The sequence below is a fragment of the Polyergus mexicanus genome, unplaced genomic scaffold (genome assembly GCF_030449975.1).
Source record: "Polyergus mexicanus isolate NDT 795.1 unplaced genomic scaffold, iyPolMexi1.0 SCAF_2, whole genome shotgun sequence".
Classification (NCBI taxonomy): Eukaryota; Metazoa; Arthropoda; class Insecta; order Hymenoptera; family Formicidae; genus Polyergus; species Polyergus mexicanus.
This window is the reverse complement of record NW_027223322.1, coordinates 8,463,036-8,481,079: the sequence shown is the minus strand read 5'-3', so window position 1 is coordinate 8,481,079 and position 18,044 is coordinate 8,463,036. Positions and strand designations below refer to the sequence as shown.

Genomic DNA, 18,044 nt, shown 5'->3' with positions numbered 1-18,044 from the left:
TGTTGATTAAAAAAGATTTAAACATCTACACAGTTAACGTATCCAGTCAAAAAATAGATTAAAACGAGTTTTCCGACATATCATCGTCAATTAATTGCCATATGTCATATATTTAAGAAAAATGATGTCCTTCATAATTTCAGAATTGTTATCTGTCAAGAATATGATCGTCATTAAAAAAGATTGAAATATGTACACAGTTAACGACTCAAGTCAAAAACAGGTTAAAACGAATTTTCCAACATATTATCGTCAATTAATTGCCGTATGTCATATATTAAAAAAAAAAAAAATTACGCCTTTTATAATTTTAGAATTGTTATCCGTCAAGAATATGATCGTCACTTTTCGTTCAAGACGTCCGTTATATCGACACAACGATCGTAAGTTCATTCTCAGAGCACAGACATTATATATATTTTACGTTTGCAATACTATTTGGTATATGATGCGCTTTTGCAGCAGGAACTATTTCATAGCAGTGATGCGAAAGTTTTCTCGATCGCGTCGGCGTAATTTCTCAATGTCGTTTCGTTCGCGCGAAAAGACCCGACAAATCTCGGTTCGCGACATTCTCCTCGAGATAATCGGCGAACGATGCGTAAAGTAAGACGATGATCCTTGCTATCGTCCATTAGTTTGTAACCGAATCCGAACGCGAACGAATGAACATCGTCCATTAACATTGAAAGGGAAGGATGTACACTCGAGAATCTCATTATCAAGATACACTTTTGACGACTCGTTTTATATTCATTCAACGAGATGTATGATTGATAGCCATTTTTAACAATCTATCGATAGTAAAATGTATCGAATAGACGAGACGCTCGTTGAGAATCAATTTTTAAACTGCGTTCGCCGAGAGTTTCGCTATGAAAAATAGCGATTTTGACAATAATAGTAATCTCACGTGTATATCCGGCCCGACGGAAGAAAGGCAAAACTTAAACAATGGCAAGCACAGAAACGAGCGAAGAGCAATTAATGCCGCTTAAGCGTGGATCGAGCAAAAGCTCGAATGTTCATCGAGGGTGTATCCTGGGAGAGCTGCGAGTCGGTTGGTAAAAGTCAGTCTTGTGAAGGATATTGTGAGAATTCGCGCGCATGTAATTTATCTTTATACCCCGCACACCTGCGATTAGGAGCTTCACGGAGGGAGTCGCCCGATTAATTATTGCGATTAATTAACCCAATTGATTGCAAGAAACATAAAACTGTTTCTTCCCACCCACGAATAAATTTCTCGATTCTAGCTACATGTCGTTGCATCCGCATTCAAATCGATAGTTTCATTCCGATGAGAGAGTATATTAAAAATTCATATAATCTTTTGAATTCGTAAATACAAAAGTACGTACCGCGATAATTTTGGCCGCAACATCTTGGGAAGTTACGTCCAAGATTTATTGTATTCGCATTCGCGCGGTGCAACACTCGCGGATCTTCGGATTTATATGCAGCAGTATATAAATATGTACGTCATTCTCGTAACCAAAATGGCTAATCGACCATCCGCCAATCCTCGCGAGCAAAGGTAACAAATCAATCGTCGCTTAACATCAACACGTACCTTGTACAGCATCCAAATAGTATTCTACTTAATTCTAGTCCGAACCGTTCTGTTGTAGCAACGCAGGCGCTGATTGTGTTGGTTGCGGTTGCATCGACGACGACGACGACGACGACTCCTGATGATGATGATGATGATGATGATCGACTATAGGCGACGGTGTTTCGCTGGTCTGCGAGTTTGTCAGATCACCGTCACCGTTGCCATCTCCACCACCGCCTGGACATCCAATTCCGTCGCCGCTCGAATTCACGGACGATTCGAAGGTTTTTTGCTCGCTCGGAGGTAACATATGCATCATGTTCACCGCCAGAGGATAGGGCGCGGCAGCATAGTCGGGGGCGTAGAAACTTTGCGGCTGCGTCATGTTGCCGCTAATTAAGGAGCGATGAGAAGCGAAGCCGCTGTTGTCACCTGGATGCGGCAACGATAGACTGGCGAGCGCGTGGCTCATCTGCGCTGACTGCTGGACGGGCTTGATGTTATTGTTGTTCATAATCTCGGGAGTGTTGGTGCCGGTACAATTCCTACGCAATTGCTCCAACTTGAGACTCTTTCCATATTTGCCGCGCACGTACATCAGCAAGCTGTTATAAGGAATACCAAACATGCGACTAGCTTGCGACGTGGTGAGCTTCTTTTCCCAGACATGCGTCAGAGCTAAAGTAAGTTCGCTATTCGTCCACGATCTCGGCGGTCCTCCTCGCGGCGCACTATGTTGCCCTTTCGGCCTGTTTACCGCGAGCGTGCGGCTGTTGTGATCACTCCATCTACGTTGCGATGTTCCATCGCTATCGCTCCGATGTTTTTTCGCTTTCTTGGGAGGTGGACCAAGATTTGGGGCACTAAAGATGTTCTGCAACGTCTCGTGATTGAAACTATCCGCGAGAAACGAGTCTGATGCGAGAACTGTCCTATCATACCCGGTATGAGGAAAAAGTCCGCCGCCGAGAGTCACGCCATCCAATGGTGTAAACATCGACAAGGAATTGCGTCGCGGTACTATCGACGGCTCCTGCTGCTGTTGTTGCTGATACGCATGATGGGGCCTACCGGACCCGTGAGGACTGTCTTCGCGTGGATGATGGCCCTGCGGTGGAGGCGGCGGCAATGAAGTTTGCCCGGGTAGCCATTGGCTCGCCAGATGGCCGAGGCTTGTCAGGTACTCGGAGGGCTGCGTTTGCGTCAGAGACATCGACGGTATCACGGTGGCGACCGCCGCCGCTACGGCCGCCGCCGGTATATCTTGTATGGAGCCATCCGGATGCATCAGACTCGTCCCCGTAAGCGGCGAACCGCGCGGACTACTCGTCGCTTCGCTGCCCTCTGTCTTCACACGATGCTGTTCCAGTCCGCTCGGCGACATAGACTTCTTCATCGACAGATTCTCCGCCATATCTTCTTGCTGCTGCTGCTGATGTTGTGGATTCTGTTGAGCGTTGATCATTTGTTGTTGATTATTTCTGTTGATCATTTGTTGAGAATACTGAGATTGTTGTAGTTGCACCTGCTGTTGCTGCTGCTGCTGTGTCTGATGCTGATTACCGCTGAGATTAAGAACGCTCGGCAATGGACTCAAACTGGCCGGCGGAGTCGGGCGTCTGCTCAAATCCTGCGGCAGCAATTCGCCGGAACGTCGGCGCGGACGCGCCTGTTTTCGACGCGGCATTAGCGGCGAGGCACAGCTCTCACGGATGCCAAAGTTCATATGACCAATGAGCGGTTTGGTTGGATGGTCCCTCGTTTGTTGAAACAGCGTCGGCTTTATCTCTTTTGTGTTCTCCGACGCGTTGTCATCCTCTTCCGGAGTGCCGTGTCGCGCGTCCTCCGGCGTAGTAAACTCCAGAAGAGTCGACGAGGATGATGACGGCCTGGGTTCTTCCGACACCAGCCTAGGTTCCGACGACGATAAACCGCGCACTTGCAGGCATTCCGCGGCTCTCATTAAACCTGGTAATTCCTCCTGAGCAATCTTCACCTCGCCGCCATACATAAAGTCGATCAGCGTGGACAGTTCATGATTCGAGAAATCCTTCAGAACGATCACGGGATGTTTGCATGGATTCTCCGCGAATATCCTTTGGAAGAAAGGACTGCAACATAAAATCACTTCGCGATTAGAAGCTTGTTTCGAAATTTTGCTAGTAGCGCAAAGAGATAGCATTCTTCTACAAAAGATCGATTTACGGTTAATTAAACGTTACGGCGCACAATCGCTCACGAAACTTTCGCATCGCGCTACTTGTAACATTACATGCATCGCATGGCGAAGAAACGTTACGTGTCTTCGCTCAGTAAGATAGAACGAACGGTCGGCGAGAAACCGCGGGCAAAAAGCCACCGCAAGGATTAGCGTCACTTCTCTCGATCGAGCGACTAAGAATCAATCAGATGGTACAAGACTTTCGCTCGTTGTCAACTTTACGTCACACGTCCCGGGCGCGAAGCGAGAAAGAGCATTGCGGTGTAACGTGTAGATGGTGACGCGGCGCGGCCGTCGTAGACCACGAAGGAAGGAGCGACGAGGAGAAATTTTTTCACGAATAAGAGAAAGACTCGCGCGAACGCAAATACTACTCTCGGTTTCAGAACGCGACGTTTTTTTAAGACACATTTTGTACACTTTTGTCAAGATTGATAAAACTCTCTCGACCGATCGTTTTCAGTCGAAGTGCAAGGAACTGCTAGAGAAGCAAATAATGTAGGAAGTTATTGTCACGAGATATACCATACAGGCAAAGGCGGGTTTATTATAGAAAGCTTCAAATCATCGCCGTCAAGCTAATATATTTCTTATTCTCTGTACAATAATACTACTTCTTTTCTTTTAATGGCGTTTCACTTGCAATGACATGAGTCATATTATCGGTCTCGCGATCTCAGAAAATTTGTTGTGTCAAAATTTCTCATTCTTATTGTAACTATAAAAACGTCACATCAAATACGACAATCGCTATTTCAATTGATTTTACTGTATTTAGAACACTTAACTGTAACAATTTCTTATATCGATTTTTAAATTATTTAACTTAAAAATAACAATTCTATATTAAATCAGCACGTATCAAGAATAGAGATTCCACATTTTACGCGCAATGTTTATGATGAAAAAATCATTATTATTATACAAATTGTATAAAAACAAATTATATAAAAAAATGTGTATATAAGAAAAATAAGTTTAATAAATAGAACATAATTTTCTGACATCATTTAAGAAGAAATATACCATAATTATTGAAATAATTTGGTGGTGGTGTGTGTGTCTCTGTGTGTATTATAACGTAAAGTGTAGGCGGAGAAAGGAGGGTAATGTTGAAAATTTTGAATATAAATCTTTACTTCCATCATTTTTTTAAATATTTTACTACGGTTAAAAAATTTGCTTCGTGAGACCAATAAGATGCAAAAGTTGTGATATAGCCTTACAATGGGATAAAATTTTGTTAAGGACTTTTAAGCTGAAACAGCTATATGTATAAATGTTCTCACGTGCACTACTATTAAACAAAATAATTCTTCTATTTTGCTCTTATTATACACACATTATCATGAAAAAATTTTCCTTGTCCTAATCTTTGAATACAATGGTTAGTTTGAAAGTATGCATAGTTTAATAAAAGAATAGAAGATAACGAATTGTTTATAATTATTTATCTGCTTTTAAATTAAAAAATAAAACTTGGTATTAAAATATAGTTTCGTATTATAAATAAAAATTGTGTTAAGAGAATGAGGAAGAAAATAAAAAATTAATATCGAAAAAAAAAAATTTATTTAAAGATATATAAAACTTTTGTTCTCTTCTCTACCTGCAGGCGCTGAGGACGACCTTGTGTGCCTTGACGCTGGTCTCGGCGCAGATCAGGGTCACGTCGACCAGATTCTCCTCATGCAGCAGCTCTTGGAAGAACTGTTGTATGTGGGCTTGATGGTTGTTCCACCGCAAAGAATAGAGTGATTGAACACCCATCCTGTCGGGACTGTTCCCGACGCTCGACATAGTTCTTCCGCCGCTAGCGCCGGAAGCTGATGACTTACCAAAGTCGCCACCTTGTCCCGCCCCGTTCTCTCTCGTGCCGTATTTTCGTCCTGCGTTGTCCTTCCTTTTCCATACACGCTAGTATGGGGCCACGTATGCGGAAAGGAAACTCCCTCTTCGTTCCTTCTCCCCTCTTTTGCCGCGTCGTCGCTATTTTGCACCTAAAATCCGAGAATGGTAGAGGGACCGGTTAAAAACGCAGCTCGCCACCAAGAAAAGGGTGGGAAAGGGGACGAATTCTCCGAAACAGAGAAAGATAGAGAGAGAGAGAGAGAGAGAGAGAGAGAGAGAGAGGAAGGGATAGGCGACGCGACGTTCCCGAAGGTCATGAAAGAACGAGGGGTGGTTTCGAAGAGGTACTCCCCTCGAGTTTTCCCGCCGCTCGGAGTTTCGGAGGATCTACGACGGCGATGTGCGCTCGCGCCGATATCACAAGTCAAGCTATTAGAAAGTTTTTGCAATACCGTGTTTCGAGATACGATAAACGTTAAGTCGCGTGTTTCGTACGAATAAATCGGCAATTTGGGGAGAGGGAGGGGAGGGGAGGGGGGACCACTTTTAATTTGTATCACACTTCTTCATTTATTCAACAGATTTCAACCGAATCTAGCGAGACGAGAAATTTAGGAGCTCTTCATCAACCATCCAATTTTTACGAACGCGCCTCGTTGTTCTTTTTTACAAAAATTATATTGTATAAAAATATTATATCTGCGTAAAAAACATTTCATTAAGTAAAGATTGAATAAACTTTTATACGCAAAGCTAAATGTTCGTTGCACAAAGTAAATTCAATTTTTATGGGATCTCACACAGATGGACATTTTCGAAAGAAAATTAATGTTTGTATCGAGAGCGGACGATTTCGCAAAGATTGTAAATTATATTACATTACGCTAGCATTATCCTTACTCGGATAGACAATTATCAAATATGTTCCCAAGAACAACACGGGCGTTAATTATTCATCCAATCGAATGCGTGATAATTATTAGTGACAAGTTAAAAAACGCTTCTTCAGAGAGGTGATGGAAGATTATTATTTATTAGAATTAAAATCTCGAATTGAAGTTTATATTATGTTCTTCGTGTAGAATCAAGAACAATTCGTGCCCCGTGCAGATTAATCAGTTTTCCAGAAAAATTTATTTTTCTGAAGAGGAGGGAAAAAAAAAAGATTTTTAGAAACTAACGCATCCATCCTGCGTTAGTTTATTGGCCCGCAAAGATTGAAATTTGTAATTATTATCGTGTCGCACTCTTCGAGCGTGATTCACTCCCTTCCCCGAGTATTTAACAGCGACGGACTTGCTTCATCGACGATCGAGTGTTTGCCTATGAATAATTTTGAGCCTGGTAAAAAGGGGTAATCTCTCTCGGAAAAAGGGAAAGACTGGCGGCCATACGATCAATTTCGCACGCTTCCTACGGTGTCGGCCACTATTCAATTCGTTGCGAGGGAAATTTTCCGAGTCGACACGCGAAATCACATGAACGGATCACTTTGCGGATTCGAAAGTTATATCAATCGCATCGAGAGACACCTACGCAAGATTTCAACAGAACAAAACGGCAATGAATAAATTCTCTCTTTCTCATTGTGTCTTTTTTTATCGTTGACTGACATTCTAGCATCCAGCCCTGATGTGTGGGAAGTTATTAGAAGACGCTTATCTGAGAGTAGCTCGTCTTTATCAATCATCCTTGTCGAGAAAATACACGTTGCACCTACAAGTAATGCTTTTGCGTGTCATTACTTTTATTAACTCTCCCGTATAATAGTAGGATTTTAAATTAGGTTGATAGTGTGTCCAATAAATTATACTTAACAAAATATATTTTTAATTAGCTCGTGTGTACTCGCTCCTTGCCCTCTCTACGTCAATAAAATACACTATTTAACATACGGGTAAGCGCACGCAATTCTAACGCAATGGATGACCCTTGAGCCCTTGCACGTTGTTAGTCATCTGTACGCGACACAAATCAAAACAAATAATGTAATGTTCGCGCATTCGTGCGCGTTTATTTTATGATTAAAACATAATTAATGTAGAAAAGGTGGCGTACATGCGTAGACTCGCGATATGATCCGGAATAAGCGCGCGCACCTCTTCAACATCACGTCATTCGCATATATGCGATTGTAAATTGCATCTTATTATAACGAAAAAAAAAATCAGTTACAATGCATCGATAAGTTATTCTGGATGCAATTATATTAACATATAATAACAATACAATATATGCGATAACAATAAAAATAATAAACTTGAGAAAAGTGAGAAACGTAAGCGCGCGGTGTGCGAAATAGGAGAATTCTCTCGCGTTCAATTTGCGTTCGAAAATGATTGTACGTGAAACGAATATCCTTGATAATGTTGGGATGCTAGAAGATCTCGAAAAATCGATATTGAATAGGATAGAGAGATTTCACTTAAGTTTGTATTAAGCATCAAAATTACCATCAGTTATCGGCGTTAAATAAGCAATTAATGAAATCGCATTCTACCGACATCGCATAATTAACTGTTAGCTGACAGCTCTCTTACGATTGTAAATAATTTCTCTCGTGGAAGGGACCGAGATAGGCGAATACAACAAACAGCGAACAGCAATAAAGTACAAACGAGAACGACGAATTTCAATGTGTCACGCGACAAAATCAAATAATCTTCGACCCACTCCCCTTTTACATACTTCGACGACGAGCGTAAAAGCGGCGTTAAAACGCATACGGTCGCATTTCGATGGCTTTGATGACAGATCACGAGATTGGAGAACACTTTTCTTTCTCTTTCTCTCTCTTTCTTTCTCTGGCTCGATTTGTAAAGCGTGTCCCAGGGAACCGCCGAACCGGAATACGTCACTGTGCGCCGTCGAAAACTCCCCGCAAGTTTGTTGTCAAACTCGCACGTGTTCAGAAAAAGCGTGGATTTACATCGACCGGTACTCTCTCGCGATATCCCTTTTTTGCTTCTGCTTCATTTGCCTTTTTTATCTTTCACATCCGCGTTTCGAAGAGATCGTTGCTATTAATCAGTAACGGTACATCGTGTACTAAACTTCGTCGGACGTATATGTAGAAAAGAGCGAAAATTAATGTCGATGCCTACGATTCACGCAATACGTAAACAATCACGATGGCTAGTGAAAGTTTGAGATGTCGGAATGAAATGACGGAAATATCTGTGACAATTTATTAGTCGATTGACAAGATCGGAGTCTCACGTGCTTCAACCTTCAACTAGCTCAACCTCGATATCCAAGAGATATGTGAGAAAATTAATTGCTACGTGGTATCATTATGATTTCTGAACAAATCATTATCCCATTATATTTCTGACAAAACAAAAAGAAAAGTAACTAATTTAGTGCAAGTAATTTATATAGCAGAGAAATTTTTATTATTGATAAATTAGAGAATTCATAAATTATCTTCTAAAATACATATGTATTGGTTTTGACATATAATAAGTATTTTTCTATATTTCTTTTCTCACGTCTCGCAAAAATTTTTGAAACTTTTCCTTTAGAATGCATTTATGTTCTCTAAAAAACGTTTATTTTATAATTTTATAAATATATAATTGTAAATATTTTTCAACATATCGATTAATCAGTTTTTTATTCTTGTAGAATCTGACAAAAATTTAATATTCCAAATTTTTCTGTTGCGTATCTTCCAACGAAAATTACAAGGTATGTGTGTGTTACAGAAATCGCGGAACATAAATTTTCTATACCTGATTGAAACACTAGAAAATGCTAGAAAAAACTACGTTAGACAACCGCGTAATCTGTTTATTAGTATATTAATCGTCCGATTCCGTTCTTGTTTTATCAGAACTCGTGTACCTTATACTTGAGAAAAAAAAAAAAACTTAGAATAAACATCAAAATTTACCAACCCAGAGCATTATAAACGTCAATTTAAAATCGATTCGTAAAGCTCGCAATCATAAATACCAGACATGCAATGAGGTTTAGAGATGATCATCGCACAAATCTCCGAACAATGGATGCTGCTAGTTGAAGGTTAAAGCACCGGTCTCGCTTGAATGATCTGATCGAGCTCTCACAGATCTACGGTTCGATCTCACGAGTTCGATTCCTCCCCGTGTATAGAACACAAATTCTCTTCGTTAATGCGACTCGTCTCTTTTCAAATTAGAATTATTCGATCCAGTCAACGTAGTAGAATCTACGAGAAATCTAGTCATTCCGAGATATCATCTTAAGATTCATCGAAATCCTTCGGCTCGTGTGTTTGCAGATTGTTTTGCCACTGGAGAGAACTTTTTCGAGAGAGAATGCAATTTCAAAATCGGAAACACATGGAAGAGCAATGCACAATCGCGCCTACGCGCTCGCATTCTATGATGCACTTGTGCCACTGACAATCTGAAGGCTCACTATATGGAGGGTCGAATCTTTTATCGGCACTCAACTCAGTTTTTGATCGCCTTCGAAATGTCAAACATTTTCAGAATATTCGAATTGCAGAATATTCGATTGACAAAAGAATCACACATAAGGCGCCGGTTTACTACGTAGGAATCTTGCGCGGGAAAACTGCAAATCTCCGGAGACACAACAAAATATCTCTATTGTGTAAATGTGCGCTAAAAAAAAGTTGGGGAACGAATCAGTGAAAAAGAAAGAACAATAAACAAGGAAAACAAAGAGGCACGCACTTGTTTCTTAGTATTTACTTTGTTTAGCTGTATTACGGAAAAAACATTACGATAGGGGAGTAAACAAAGAGAGATATGTAATCATTAAACAAAGTTATATTATACAACTAATTTGTATACTAAAAGAAAATTGTAAAATTTGATCTTGTATAGTTCAATTTACTAATATTACCACATAGCCAAACCGAGAAGCGAAAAGAAACATATCGTTGTAAAGAGGTATGAAATAATAATAAAAAAGAGATGAGACAGAAAAGAAAAATATACGAGGGAGTCAGGGAGCGTGGCGCTCCTAAACGCGCGAGCGATCAGCTGATCCTCACTGTCACCCACCGTGCAGCCCGCGGCGAGAGAGATCACAAAAGCGCACGAGGAAACTATCAGCCGCGGCTCGCTCACGTGGCAGATTTTTCCAAAAGTATATTTCGGCACACGCACACACACGTGTAACACATTGCGGGACACCGCACCAAAACAATGGCGAGCACCTGCGAGCGAGATATCCCGCGTTATTTCTCGTCGCGTGTATCTCTAGTAAACACGGCGCGGCCGGGTAAACACTGGCTTTCACGAAGTCGATCGTGGGACCCCGGAAGGAATTCACTACGGTGGGTTGAAATGCAGGGATAATTGTGTCGCGCACGGGATCGACTGTCCGGAGGTAATACGCGTGTATGTCGCGCGAGGGGGTGGTCGAGAGAGAACTGACCGTGTCGTGCGGGTTGCGTGTGCGGCACACAGAGCGGCGTCGGCGACGGCCGGTGAGTGAATGCGCCGTGACGTTAGGCGCCCCTCCTAAGATTCCCGCCCCTCTCGTTCTCCTTAAACCTCACATGCTCCCTCTCCCCATCTCTTCGTTTCTCAAGCAGTCGGCGCGTCTCTTTCTTCGCGGGACGCTCTCGCTCGCTCGCCGGTTAGCCCGCGTCTCTTTCCCTTCAGCTCTATCACTCTCTCACTCCCGCTCTCTCGCTCATGTGCGATCTCCTATCCACCTTCCTTACCCCTCTCTCCTCTCGGTTTCTCCACCGTCACTACACTCTCCCTTCCTATCCGTCCCATCCTCGCGCGTACAAGCCGGCTCGTTCGTTCTCTCTCCCACCCTCTCTCGCCCTCGCAACCCTCGACGTTTGTCCCACGCCGCTCCAACCAACGCTCGCGGACCGCGAACTACCCCTTTCCTTGCTTTCTACTTTGGGGAGAACCGCTTGTTCCGATGCGAGACGCGCCGTTTCTTGTTGCCCTAACTCGTCGCCCCCTCACCCCTTTTCACCACCGGGCGCGCGCGACCTAACCCTCCTGTATCCGCCGGAATCGCCGCGCGGTTCCTCGGGATATCAACGGCCGCAAAAAATTGGACGCGTTAGAGACACCATGATTTTTTTAAATGCGTTCTTTGTTGCAAGTAATATTCGCAAATCTTGATTAATATTCGATTTATGCAATGAAAATCTTTTATTTTATCGCGGGGGGTTAACAATTGTCTTACAATATTTATCTTACGTACGGTGCATTGTAGTGCGCAGGAACAAGTTTGTTTAACAATTTAGAGATACGTGTACTTAATCTAAGATATATCATATCACATAGCAATTGCAAAAAAAAAAAAAAAAAAAAATTTCGCCATTTTTAATATCTTTTGCGTTCACTCTCTGGATACTTATAATTAAATAGATTTGCAAATAACGCTTGCACAAAATCAAAGACGTCTTGATCCTGTACATTTGTCAACAATAATTAAAAAAGTTTATTTGGAAAAAATTTTTAGGAAAAAATAAAAAACACTTTTCCGCAATTATCACGCAACTATTAAAAAATATAGATTCAAATATACGAGATAATCGGTGTCAATGTACCCGTGCAAGTAGTATTAGTATACCATTACATGTTACACGCACAATTTTTTCAAATTTTGAAATATGGTTTTGAATTTTTTTTGTATGCCCAACAAATCATCTAGCGTATTACGTGAAATAGAATTGCACGTAATTATTAATAAGATTCAACTTGTTAAGGCAGAAAATTAAAATGCCCTGTTGGATATGCCTCACGCACGCACACACACACACACACATGCCGCCTCTCTGATATTTATAAAAAATAAAATGTTATCTTTACGCACAATATGTTACTGAGAATAAACGGCATGTAAATTACACCTCATTACCATTCACGTCATAAAAAATCATATACACGCCTATTCCCTTGACTTTTTCAGATTTCACATCGCAGTATTTCGACATGATTTTTTTCTATTTCTTTTTTTCGTTTCAAATATATAAGATTACGAATACAATAATTAGGTCGTAAAAATTGTCTATTTAATCTTAACGGAGGGGACCAATTTTTATGAGAGTTTTTATTCTATAATAATATATAAAAGTACATACTTTTTTATAATTATCTAACAAATCTTTAGAGTTTCAATGTTCAAATGCTATCAGAAAATCAGAAGTCTCCAGATGCATTAGATACTTTATCGAGTTATTTAAGTCTATCAGAATTCAAGTATTTAACCCTTGAAAAAGAAATACCTGTGAATCCTGAGAATCTCGTCGTCAATATTTTTGGCACAATGGCGTCCCCTTCTTGGTCCCCTTCTTCGCAATTATCTTCCGTGTAGATTGTGTATAGGTTTACACTGAACGAGAGTCCTGCGATAAAGTGAATCGCATCGCCGTCGAAGGCTCGATCGACGGCATGTACATTAAGATGATCAAGACACGCGGACAGATAACAGAAATGACGAAAACATCGACGATAAAGTTAAATAGTCAACGTTGCCGGCAAAGATGATACTAGATCCAGAATCAATCCCAGAAAACAATATCTTCAATATGTAGGGCTATGAAGTTTTTTACTCGTCGAATGAACGAGTCGAAAAAAAGGTCTTCTCTTGTCTTCTGTTTCTCTTGCAAAACTAACGAAAATAAAAATAAAATTCTTTTTCGATGCGTGATATTTAACTTAGTGATCGCTATAAAATTTTTATTTTTATTTTTTTTTTTTTAATTTTTATATTTTCTATTCGTTTCAGTTCATTCTTCTTATTTTTCTTTAAGTTAAAAATCAGCTATCATTTAACATCGCGGGGATCTTATTATTCGTACTTAATAATATAGATGATAAATGATAGTTATTTTAGTTTAAGACGAAGCACCGACGAGAGATTTGAGATCCGAATCCAGGATCTTTGGAAAATTCCGTTCTCGAATCACGACAGCGCTACACTGAAATATATACGAAATGGAAATTCCAGAGTTCTCTATAACAATCGCGTATGTTCCGTGCGTGCGCTGTCACATGACCGGTCCTTGTAACTATTATCTCCAAATATCTTTGGAACGATGGTCGGAATAAATCACCAGGGGCAAGCACACACATGACACAATCACCAACAAACAAATTGCGTAAACACGCGCGCACGTGCTCAAATTAGAATATTGTCAGTTGTTGACCCGTTGACAGGGAGATGACTATCGAGCAATCTCGCATCATCATCATCATCGTCATCAGCTCTTCGTACGGCTTAGGGTCACCCTGTCGGTCATGCACTCACACGTATGAATACGTTGTATGTAACCAACGCAACAAAGATATTATCCCTTCAGAAATCGCAAAATTGCACCGTGACCTCCGCACGCGTAATTCCGCAGGTGGCACGACGCATGTACGTTACATACACACGTATATGCACCTAATCCCGCGGCGGGAAAGCGGTCGAGCGGTGACCGGACAACCTGGCTCTCAGAGCAGTCGAGTTGTTACTGCCTTGCTACTGAAAGTGGAGAACGAGACGAAGAGTCCCACCTCCTTGTGCCACCTCCAGCCGAGTGGGTACCAGCCCATCGGACCCTCCTTCCGTTCTCTCTCTCTCTCTTTTTCTTTTTCTCTATAAAAGTGTCGAGATCCCGTACACGCAACTAAATTATGCATGCATTTACACATATTTTCACTTAAACTATTTCCGAGTAATCTTCACATACCTTCACATATCTTTATATGACATCTTCAATGATATCTTTAAACAGAAAAATTTTTCAAAAATAATTACTGAAAGCCGATCTTTTTATATATTTTACCGTCATAAAGAAGTGAACAATGATTGTGATATATTGTTTTCTTTGCGTTTTTCCATAGAGACACGATTGGATGAACAAGTCAAAGTATTTGGCTAAAACAAAATATTGATTGATAACTCAATCAATATATTTAAAAAAAAAAAAAAAAATGTCCCCTTTCCTCTCTGAGGAATATAATATTTTGAAAAACCTATTGTTAGCATAATAAAGCAAAGACTCGGATAAGACTATGTGAAAGATTAAAAATCAAGTCCAAAACGAAAATATATTTAAAAAAAAGATATATATACATAGAAAGAAAAAGAATAACATCCATTTTATCCATGTCCTCTTCGTGCACATTGTAGTTGTAAGAAAAAAGAAAGTTCGTTTAGAACATTTATGTTTGAGAGAGAGAGAGAGAGAAATATTAAGATACTTTGAAATATAACGGTGAATTGTAAATTATAAAGCGTAATTGTAAAACTTCAAAGGTTTAAGAAAAGAAAAGAAAAATACCTTGTATCTATTGCTAACACCATCCATCCCGTGTTAACTCGTAGAAAATTATCTTACATGTAGAAAGAAATTGAATGATTATATCTCGCATCTCACGTATTTTGTTTTCTTTTTTAATTTATATATAATTTTTCATATATAAATATATACAATATATATATATATATAATCAAATGAAAATTATTTTTATTTTAATTATGAAGACGGGCACATATGCAAAATGCTCGATGAAGAATCACGTCAATCGAAAAAAAATTTCCTTGTATTGCGTTTCACATCTCGGTTAAAAAGCGCTTTCGCATCATTATGAAGTATCCCGGCCAAAAGGAATTTGTTAACAATATGAATCCCGCCTTTGCAATTGTTTATGCAATAAGCCGCTTATGTGCGGACTCCGAAAGATATTACTGTGTGCGTGTATTTATAATTCTCGCTAATTTTCATCAACTCTTAATGTTCTTACCGGCATTACATCGGGGAGGTATAGTGCATTGAAATCATTATGAAGAAATAATTTTCGTACGAGAAACGGCGACATCGTGTATTATACGTAATAAAATTATCGATAATACGATTTGCATGATGTTTAAAAAAGTGTCACTTGTAATTTGCATAAAATTCGCAGAATTTTATCTAGCCCTCACAACGAGTGTAATCTGTTGAGATATAATCGCCCTTCGAGATCTATCGCGATATATGACTTTGTCATTTAATTATTAATCGATATTCTTATTTTACTGTTATCTTTGCCGCGCCGACTTGATTAATATGCGAATAAAGATCGGCAATGACACTAATTATGTTAGAAGGCGATCTGTTTAATCTTATATATTTCTAGCATATCATTCCTAAATCAATCGCGAATAATTTCGACAATTTCTTCATAATTAAGTATGTTTGTATATAGTTTTTTTTTTAAATAATAATAAATATATAAATAATTATAAATACTGATAGAATGGAATTTTTGTTAGTGAAAATAATAGATCGTAAATTGAGATTAAACCACACCAGTAAACTTTTTTGGGGACTATATATAATTTAAAATTTCATTAATAATTAAAGAATAAGAAAGATTAACAACGAGATTAGATTATTCTTTCGATGCACATTTCTATCATCGAAACAACATGACACAGTATACAGTATAATGTTTTGTAAAAGTTCTGTAAAACTCAAATCTAATGCATCAAGCATCGTTTGCGTCCGCGTTAAGCATCAATCGTTTCGATTCTTGTTGAATTATAATTAATAGCAATCCGAAAGATTTTTTTTAATAAACATGCACACTCTCTCTATAATAGAAAGTGATAACAACTTCTTACATCTTGTTTCCCGATATATTAAAAGACGTTTTTCTTCCGAACCGATGGACTTCTTGAACTTATACGATTATGCAACATGCGAGAGGGATCTGTGATGGATATTAGAACAAACCTTTCTCGATTATCTGCTCATACCTAAAACCCTTTTCCACTCTGCTGAACGGTTAACACCGAGGTGCAATACGATAATGCAATATTTCAATGAGGCAAAAAAATGTAGTCCTTAAATGTAGACCTTTCGGGCTTAATACCTGGCAAACGATAAACGACGAATGTTCATTTTTCCCGTTGAAGTTTAAAAAATACATAAATCATCTATGTAAACATCATGTTTATTAACACATCCGATGTATTAGATTCGCTCATCAAGACGGTACACGTCAAGGAAAATTTGTACGCGATATAGATGAGAATATCACTAGCTTTTCTTTTCGAAGATTGATTCATATATTCCTTTTTTTTACGTTACCGTCAAAATATAGCATACATTAAATATACGGCGGATTGAAGAAACTAACAATAACGTTAATTGAAGGCCATAGAAAGTATAACCCGCTATAAGAAAATTGTTTTCTTGAGAAGAGAGAAAAGAATATATATATATATATATATACCGTAAATACACAATGCCTCAATACAGCGATGTCTATCGTTGCTTTCCTTTTTTATCTTACTTTTATTTTTATTTATCGACGATAAAAAAAAATCTTGCACTTGCAATTATCATTACATCCGTCCGATATTCTTGTTTCTATTGTATGTAATAAACGTCAATTCTAACTAATATTTAAAAAGAAACAAAGAATGCAAATATGTCAAGAATTGCATTCATTTTCACGTGTTTTTCAAGCGTGCACCAACTGTTAGATGAATTAATATTGGTACCGAAACTTTTGTGAGACTAATTATTACTAATTGCAATGAAACGTTATAGCGCAGTGCGATCTTCGAACGATAACGAGAGATCGATCATAGTCAATCATAACGGCCTAACTGGAGGGTTGCCCGGCGCCACACAGCCGAGCTTCTCGAGACATAAAGCATCGCTCGACTAGTCAATTCGCACGGTACAGGTGTCCTCGAGTTGTATATGTGCCGAGCCACCCTTGAAGATTTCATCATGTGGGGTAAGAAAAAGCAACGGAGCAAGACTTAAGCCATAAACGAGGGTACGTACCTTCACCTGTCGAGAAAAATTCTACAGCGCAAACTAGCTAGTGCATGACTAATCGCTACATGTGCCATAAAAACTCGAGAAAAATTACTTCTTTGCGACAAAGAAGATGAAAAACGGGAGAAAAAGAAAAAAAGAGACTGAGTAATAAATAAAAAAGAATTAGTTGACGAATTTTTCGATACGAGTAAACAGTATGCTTACTCATGCGCTTCTTTTATTCCATTAAACGAATTCCTCATCGCCGAAAAAAAAAAGAGAGAGAGAGAGTAGTACACATATAATTTCGCACAATGAACGAAACATATTCGACCTGTTATTATTGTGCCAAAATATGTATGGTAAAACATTAAATAAGACAAGAAGAAAAGAAAGAGAGAGACGAAAATAAACTTTTTGATTATGTAATGTACATAAATCAGGTGTATATACTAAATCTTAATATTTACAAACGCATGTATTATTTATATTTATTCGCATATAATTGTAAAAATAATTAGAAAAATCTATTAATATATATAATATAATTTATAATATATATATATAAAGTTTCATAGATAGATTAATGAATAGAGTGATAAAAAAACTTTCATATATTTTATTCTTAATATGATTATTATACTTGAATTCTAGTACTCTGCGTTGATACCACTGCT

At 39.0% G+C, this 18,044-nt stretch overlaps 1 protein-coding gene across 3 annotated transcripts in view; it reads right to left on the bottom strand.

Annotated features, from left to right (window-relative positions):
* Nucleotides 1-18,044, bottom strand: part of Lov (jim lovell) — a 129,119-nt gene continuing 111,075 nt past the window's right edge. Inside the window, exons 1-3 of one of the 3 annotated variants that reach the window (XM_070312102.1) lie at nucleotides 12,844-13,202; nucleotides 5,386-5,776; nucleotides 1-3,666 (exon numbers count right to left, since the gene is read on the bottom strand). In XM_070312102.1, the coding sequence (XP_070168203.1) occupies nucleotides 1,608-3,666; nucleotides 5,386-5,576 (2,250 nt within the window). In that variant the 5' untranslated portion in view covers nucleotides 5,577-5,776; nucleotides 12,844-13,202 and the 3' untranslated portion in view covers nucleotides 1-1,607. Of the gene's footprint in view, nucleotides 3,667-5,385; nucleotides 5,777-11,021; nucleotides 11,046-12,843; nucleotides 13,203-18,044 lie in introns of those variants that run through there. The other 2 variants (XM_070312109.1, XM_070312096.1) reach the window with 2 other exon arrangements.